General features: G+C 41.1%; 1 protein-coding gene across 5 annotated transcripts in view; it reads left to right on the forward strand.

The window, feature by feature from the left end:
• The window catches only part of ubr7 (ubiquitin protein ligase E3 component n-recognin 7), a 34,966-nt gene extending 28,764 nt beyond the window's left edge, over nt 1–6,202 (forward strand). For all 5 annotated transcript variants that reach the window (XM_085246114.1, XM_085246115.1, XM_085246112.1 and 2 more), the window contains 2 exons: nt 5,795–5,856; nt 5,938–6,202. In XM_085246114.1, the coding sequence (XP_085102240.1) occupies nt 5,795–5,856; nt 5,938–6,027 (152 nt within the window). In that variant the 3' untranslated portion in view covers nt 6,028–6,202. The remainder of the gene's footprint in view (nt 1–5,794; nt 5,857–5,937) is intronic.
• The last annotated feature ends 2,633 nt before the right edge of the window (nt 6,203–8,835 follow it).

Genomic DNA, 8,835 nt, shown 5'->3' on the forward strand with positions numbered 1-8,835 from the left:
GTGGCTCTCAAAGGGAATTCATACGTGCAGTTGTTGGATGCTATGCTATGTGGAGGATGCTCATCCTCCACAATGTTAATCGACCTGCAAGCTGTAGCCACCCATTTTGCTATGGCTGTTGAAAGTTTGTTGGTTGTAGAATTGTCCAGACGTCTCCTTTGAAAGGTATCCAGCGTGGTCTGCCTTTGGTGAGAGGGAGGAGGGCTCTCTGCGTTAGCTGTGTGCTTGGCTAGCAAGTGGTATTTGAGACTGGACGTAGTACGTCCAGGGAACGGGGGTGCCTAACTCAGTTCAGCCACCACCGTTTCTTGGAAACCAATTAAGGCCAGGGTGCCTGGGCCCATCCAGACCGGGACCCCCACTGTAGTAGCACCATCAACCGCCACAGAGCCCATGGCGGCCCACCTGACCCCAACGCAGGAAACTACACCCACCCCATCATATAATCATCTTCCAGACTACATAAGAAAATAGACACCCAGATTGAGTTCATTCTGCACCTCTGCTAGAGCTCTCCCTCCATCTTCAGAGGGAACTGCTGGAGAGCAGAGACCTCGTGCAAGGATGTAACAACCTCCCCGCCAGCTGAAGTGGCCCCCAGTTCCGTCAATGTACCAGGGCTGGCACGTACCCACCCACAACCCCAGCGTCACCAACCAGAACCCAAGCCCCCGAGGCCTAGCCCGGAAGCGGAGCACCCCAGAACCCTAAGCCTGCCCCGGAATCACACCGCGGCAGCCAAGCTACCAGGCCAGTAACCCTCTTCTGCCAGCACAGACCCTCCCCCAGCTCTGCTGCACGTAGCCACCAGGAAAACACTACCCAAGAGCCACCAGAGCCCCAACAAGGTCATGACCACAGCCCCTGGGTTGAGCCCTCCAGGAAAAATGTCCCTAGGGAGTCCCCAGATGCCCCAAGCACGCACCTACTCCTACATCAACCACAATTGCAAAGGCGGGACAAAACCATGACTGGGATTTCTAATCACTTGAAAGGTTTTTAAGCATACCTGAGAGCAGAAGTTTTGGTCTAAGCCGACTGATAAATCTGCTTTCCACTTTGCAGAAGGGATGTTGATTGATCTATGTTGTGTATTCTAAGGAGCTTGGAAAGAAAAGTGTCAACTTTTGGATTACTTAGAACCTTCACAGATATATTTTGTGTATTTTAGACAGTAATTTGGGTTTAAGATTAAGACATTGTACCACACTTGATTGTGTTTGTAATAACTAGTACCGTATTTTCACGACCATAAGGCGCACTTAAAAGTCTTAGATTTTCTTCAAAAAGTACGGCGCGCCCTATAGCGCAGTGCGCCCTGTGTGTTGTAATGAGGACGTAGTAGAGAACACCATGAGAACGCTAAAGGGTGAAGTGTGGCCGAGTTGGAGGAAAGACTCGAGCGGTGGATCATCGAGCAAAGAACGAGCGGGAGAAGCGTTTCGACGGTCACCATTTGGCTAAAAGCAGTTTCACTTTCACTTTTTATGAAACAGTGCCATTTTTCCATCAGGACCGGGACTACGGTAGCGGAGCAACTTCCAGCGGATTATAATGAAAAGCTGGCCATCTTCCGCTCCTACTACAGCAAACACATCGGCGACAAAAACATCCAGCCCAGCCACATCACTAACATGGACGAGGTCCCGCTCACTTTTGACATCCCGGTGAGTCACACTGTGGAGAAGAAGGGGACCAGCACGGTAGCGATACGCACAACGGGGTATGAAAAGTCGTCTTTTACTGTTGTGCTTGGCTGCCATGCTAATGGACAGAAACTGCCGCCTATGGTGATTTTTAAGCGAAAGACTTTGCCTAAAGAGAAGTTTCCAGCAGGAATCATCATTAAGGCAAATGAAAAGGGCTGGATGGATGAGGAAATGATGAAAGACTGGCTGAGGGAGGTGTATGTAAGGAGACCAGGTGGTTTTTTTCCACGCATCACCATCGCTCTTAATCTGTGACTCTATGCGTGCCCATCTCACAGCCGATGTGAAAAAACTAGTGAAACAAATGAACTGTGAGCTATAATGGTTGTATTGATGTATAGCAACTTGAAATGCTCCCAAAAATGGCACTACAGCATGTAAAAATATAATATAAGCTCTGGCGGACTTGGTTCTATGGTATGGAGCGCCAGGACTGCCATAATGAATTAATTAAATACACCATTAAATAATTAATTAAATGTGTCAATAATTAATTAAAATTGGAATTAATTAATTAAATAAATAGTTGACACATGTAATTAATTAATTATTGACACATTTAATTAATTATTTATGTATTTCACATTTTAATTAATTATTGACACATTTTAATTAATTATTGACACATTTAATTAATTAATTATTGACACAATTAATTATTTATGTATTTCACTTTTTAATTAATTATTGACACATTTAATTAATTATTGACACATTTAATTAATTATTTAATGATATATTTATTTATTTCATTTTGGCAGTCCTGGCGCCTGGCTCTCATCATGAAATAATTTTATCTGTCAGCCTCACCCATCAAACTCAGGGGGCGGGGTTAACGCTGCCCATGCAGCTTCTCTAACATTTGATTGGTTGCCGTGCAAAGTAAGTCAAAACAGGTCGATCCTAGATAATCGATTGCTTGTGTAGACTTGGGGCAGCCAGGTATCGCAGAATGCAGATCAAATCACAGGCAGCAATGGTGGTGGTGTAGTTTTAAAATACCCCGTTTTTCTGTCAAGAGCTACACTTTTAACAGTGTTTTAGCCACGAATGTCGCGACGTATGTCTGGTCAGGTTGTCAACATAGAACATGTTTGCAAAAGTGCTCAGATGTTTTCAGAGATTTCACTAGCTCTGCTAACAATTAGCATTCAGAGTGCATCCAGGGGGTTACGTTAACTGGTTTGTTTACATATTCCACTCTCCGTGTTCCACATGTTGCATTCGCAGATTCTCATTTTCACCGAACGATCGTCTCTTTCCGCCTGGTCTTGTGTCTCTGTGCTTCTGTAACATAAAGAACGAGCTGACATTTTTCTCACGAAACCAGCGATCAGCTCAACAGACCCTCAGTTTACCTGCATGCATCCTCCTCCTCATCTGTCAGCTGTTTAACACCTGCTGCTAATTCAAGAAACACGCCTACGTTACCTGGTGATAGTCAGGTAACGTAGGCGTGATAGTTACCTGGTGATAGCCCAGTTAAACTGTGATAGTCACAGTTTAACTGGGCAGCCGGTGCTCGATATAAAGCAATGTCAGCGCATTTTTCTGCACAAGATGAGTAAATATAGTGTTTTCCCCGAGCGCTGTTTTATTTACAACTGAGCAAATCGGTTTGGCTGAGGTTAAAGTTACGTTTCATAACTGCATAGTTTCACAGACGTTTAATGGTTCACTGGCACATGTGTTAGACTGAACTATCATCTAAATATCATCTGTTTTTTAATAGTTATTCAACTGTATTCTAAGCACCAGCTGTCTGTTAGAATGTGATTTTTTTTTCTCTCTCTGCTGGCAGAGGTATAAAAATGTGCTGGAAAATCTTATGTCAACACTCTCTCTCTTTTTTTTTTTTTTTTTTTTTTTTTTGCTTTTTCGGTCATGTTATGTTTACCTGTCAAAGGCTTGTTACAAACTATGAAACACATCGTGCAGACTTCTGGATGTTAGAAGAAAACTAATACTGCTCATGAAGGAGACTAAAGGCAGGAAGGTGTCCTTTAAAACTAAACATGTTAATAGGACCTCCCTATTTATATCATAGTCTATGATATAGCACGTGTATTTCAGTAATAGCCTGCTGATTTCAGTGTAGTGGTGAACAGTCGCACAGCTCACGTAGGCGTTATCTGTGATTCTCCTTAACTATAATTTATCCAAGTTAACTTCAGTTAACCATTCAGACAGTTCTTTTGCAATGAAAAACATAAACACCCATGCTGCCGGTAGGTTTCCTCAGTGCCAGCTGTTAACATTATAGCTGCTTATGCAGTAACCATGGTAACCACGGACTCTGAGCGGCTGGATCGACGGAGGTCAGACAACAATTTTACATGTATGATCTTAAAACAGGACACAGCCACTATACGTGCTGGCCTCATATAAAATGTGAAGGCAGACTAAATCTATGTTTGACGTTTGTTTATATCTAATCTTCCTTTTCAAACATTTAAACAGCAGCGAGTCTGCAGCTGAGGGAATACAAACTTAACATAACTCAAATTATCGGAACAGGTTTGCTCCTTTCTTGGATTCATTTGGTGATTTATTAAATGTATAACTGTTATTCTAATCTGCTGCTGAGTCTCTTACACTTTTCTTTATGCTGTATATTTTCACGTCTCTGGAATAGTTGGAAGTTAGATAGTCAGCTGGGAAACTTTGTGTTAACTCATGGAGCTGTGGATATGCTGACCTCGCTGCGTGGTGTACAGAGCGAGGTCAGCATGATTAATATTCACAATAAAAATATTAGCCGAACATCATGAAGTCTGTATGTGTTTCATAGTGTCGAACAACCTTTGTACAGTTAAAGCCAGCAGTTACTACATGACAGAATCACCAACGCTATCTCTTTTATGCGTTTATACACAGGTCACGCTGATTACTGAACAAAAACCCAAAGATCAGATGTTAAACAGATTTATTTGCTCTCTCTCCTCCTGTTTTTAATGTTAGTTATAATTCAGAATTGGCGACTGAAACACATAGGACACATAAGAACATCAGGAAATAAAACACCGATAAATATAACCTCAGTAAAAGAAGTCAGCGGGGGTTACTACAGCTGTGTACCGGGGCCTGCGCTTTGTCGGTGGGATTGCTTGCGAGGCGAGCGGGTCTATCCCACGCTTTGCCATGAGACTGGGCAGACATCTCCGAAATCATCGAAGCACTTTTGCAAAGAGGCTGTATCTTGACAAACCGACCAGACACATGAAGATTAAACCACTACATTCTCGGCTAAAAAAAAAAATTAAAACGGTATTTGGTGACACACAAACAGGGTTTTTCAAAGTTCAGTTCTGTTAGCTTCCACATGCCGGTTGTTGTGTGCTAGAAACAATGGCCACCAGGCCAAAGCAATGGTTTTGACTCGATCAGCATTAACCCCGCCCCCTGAGTTTGATGGGTGAGGCTGACAGATAAAATTATTTCATGATGAGAGCCAGGCGCCAGGACTGCCAAAATGAAATAAATAAATATATCATTAAATAATTAATTAAATGTGTCAATAATTAATTAAATGTGTCAATAATTAATTAAAATGTGAAATACATAATTAATTAATTACATGTGTCAATAATTAATTAATTACATGTGTCATAACTATTTATTTAATTAATTCCAATTTTAATTAATTATTGACACATTTAATTAATTATTTAATGGTGTATTTAATTAATTCATTATGGCAGTCCTGGCGCTCCATACTATGGTAGGTCTTAATGGGTTAAATGAGAATAAGAAAGAAACGTATTTCTTTGTGCCCCCCTTTCCCTGTTAATGCCCTACCCCTGCACACTTACCAGCTGTCAGCTACCATTCATAACTTCCGTTCAACTCATTCATGTCACCTAAAAGGTAAACCTGTTTCTCCATCACCTGTTCAACAGTGGTGGTATCGCGCATCGCAGTTTTTTCCCCCCTCAGTACTCTTTTAACGCACACGTGAAATCTTTGCTTTTATGCAGGTGCTCACACTAACTTAACAATTCTGTAAGTGGACTCTGTAAGAAGAATGTTTGAACCTGCAGAAAGTCTATGAACAGATTAAATAGTCCTGATTATTTTTCTTGCAGGATACAATGACATGAAAACTGAGCTGAAGGACTTCCTGCAGAGATTTGCAGCTGAAGGAAAAGTGAGTCTTCCACCTGATAGGTCAAGTGTCTTGTGACTGTTCTGATAGGTTAACTGATATAATTTAACTATTCTATGATAGGTTGTGACATCTGATGACATTCGTCAGTTCTTCGAGCAGCAGAGTCGTAAAAGACGCAGAGTTGATGCCGGAGAGTTCTACTGCACCTGATCCCCCCTGACCTCGCCTCCATCTGCTGATCTTTCATCCCTGATTAAATGGAACCTGTTGTGTGTTTCCTGTTTTAACTTTTCTATAAAATCTGTCTGACATGTTGAACAACCTCTTTGTTTCTCAGTATTGTTTCCTTTTTAAACAATCTAATAAAACAATCTGAACATGGCAACATTTGGAGTTACTTCATGATCAGTCAACTGATTAGTCAATCAATTCTGCCAACTAATCCTCTTATGAATCAGCTGATAGAATGATTGAAAACTGAAAAACAGCTCAGAGACAATAAATACTTAAGAAACAAAGTTTCAGTTAAAGAAAAAAAAGCTAAATGTGTGAATGTGAAAGAGTAAAGAACCAGAAAATATGAAAAACCAAACTACAGAGGCCAAATCAATAACAAAACTATTCAGGTGGGTTTTTAAGCGATCAATAATATTCAGATGTTATTTTTAAAACTTAGTTTATTTTAATGATCTGATTGATGTTATCTAAGATGAGGCTAACGCAGCTGGCGCTGTCATCTCATTGGATGGCCACTTAAACATCCACAAATATTTTGAAAAATGTAGTGTTTTTCTTTATTTTAAAAAGACAAAACTGTGAAAGTAAGCACAATTTTTTTCCCTCACTCTTACTTAACTGAAGCCTTTCATTGAACTACTAATTAAACAAATTGGTACTCTCTGGCCAGGCATGTGGCAGCACTTCTTCTATCATTCTGTTCATATTTAACAAAAATGCTGCCATAAGGGTACACATTAGTTTTTGACTGCTAGTGAAAATGGTTTTCATTACAAATATCTCTAACTGAAAACCACATGCAGGATAATTGGGTTTATCAGCACTATTAACAGTGTAAGAATCACACACCAGTAGAGCTTTGGACACATCCCATTTGAGCCAACAGATTACATTTTCTCTGATATATTTGTTGTCAGGTGCAGTTGCAGCTACAGTTACTGTTGCTATGATGAGAGGAGCTCCGTAGCCTAGAGAGAATCCAATGGCCAGCATAGATGCTTTAGACAACCCCCCAAAGACATTAGTTGTACGGTAGAGCAGCAACAAAGCTGAGGCAAACATCCAGAAAAACAGAGCTAGGTAGAAAAATGGATTAAAAAAAAGGTAGCTGCAGTGCACGCTGGTTTTTTTTTTTTTTTTTTTGAACTTTTGCATCTGAAATGGCCGCTCCAATTATAAACCAAATGTTTGCAATCAGGAGGGACAGTAATGTTGACTATGGCAACATGACGCACGTAAGAGGTTTCAGTCGTTATTTTTCTCCATATGAGTCCTTCAATGATGAGACATATGACCAAGGAAATCATGGACAGGCCAACTCCAATGTAGGTTATAATGTCTAAACAGAGTTTCTTTGGAATGTTTGGTGACATGAGGATGGAGAATGAGGTCAGGTGGTTGCAGTTGCAGGTAACAGTTCTGTTAGAGAATTGTGGATCATTATGGTTGTCATTGTGCAAGATGATTAGATCTTTAGCATGAATGTTCACCTCTGTTTTCTACACAGACGCACACTCACGTTTCACTGATCACATCACATGCTCACAGACACATTCACACACACACACACATCACATGTTCACTGTTGCAGACACACACGACACATGTTTATATGTATTTTATCTATCGCATGATTAATGAGATGTTTGTGTAAACACTGAGTTAATAAAAGAACTGCAAGAGGGGGCCAGAGTTGGAGTCGTCTGAGGTTTGGGTGCAGAGCTCACAGCTCTGAGATTCTGACTGGGCTCCCCTTGCGCAACTTAAAACCAATTGATCTCTGTTCGTCTGGCTTTGTTCACGGGACTAAGTCTCTGAGTCAGCGAGGCCTGCAAGCACAGACCTAACATTTATTTGGTCCTTCGGAGCCGGACTCCAACAAATGGCCTTTCATTGAGGAGGGGGTAGGACATACCGAAGTCTGTGGACAGCCAGGACACTAGGATGCCCGAAGAAAGCCCTGGAATGTGAATTTGTGGCCAGGCCGGTGAGATAGCGTCTGAACTCCCCTTGGTTGGATGGTGATTGACGGGATCCTGAGACCCTCCCCGTGAACGAGAAGCAGCACAACAGTAAGTAAACAGAGCGCCTCTATAACTGTGCGAATGATCGTAGGGTCCGAGATAGAAACGTGTCACCGTGACTGTGTGCGTTTAAGCAGGAGTGCTGGTCGCGCGAGTGCATGCGATAATTGGTGTGTGGATCGATATTGAAATATCGATTCTTCCGATCCCAGTAATTTATGTTCTAGAATCGATTCTCATATTAAAATATCGATATTTTAGTATTTTGGAGTAAATTTGTAGTTTTTCATTAACAGGAACACAATGGAAAGAAACTATATCATTTGGATCGTCTAAATTGGAAGAAACTACTTCCTCTTACGCCTTTCATAGTCATATGCGAAATACGGCTGTATAAATGTGTCGCAGCCCCTGGCCAGTGTTGCCAACTCCTCAGCAAGAAAAATCACTTTTGGCTATTCTAAAAGTCTCTAGAAGTCGCTAAACGACGTCATCGCCTAATTTGCATGAATTTGCAATCCTACAAATCCTACAACATTGTAACCCATGTTGTAGGAGAGAAAAAAAGAAGAAACAAAGTGAGTAAAAAAACGTCCTAAATGCATTTAGAATTTATTTAGAACTTCATATTAAATTTCTTTTAGCGATTATTGTTTTTTTTAATGCCACAATTCCAACCTTACTCCTTTATCTGCGCTTGGACCTGCAAAAGTGACTCGAAATAGGCACTCTGGTGGAGTTACTTTGTGTGTGTGTG

This window comes from Mchenga conophoros, linkage group LG15 (assembly GCF_057382185.1).
Source record: "Mchenga conophoros isolate Kocher_MC1m ecotype Shallow Benthic linkage group LG15, M_conophoros_male_GT1.1, whole genome shotgun sequence".
In the NCBI taxonomy this organism is placed as follows: Eukaryota; Metazoa; Chordata; class Actinopteri; order Cichliformes; family Cichlidae; genus Mchenga; species Mchenga conophoros.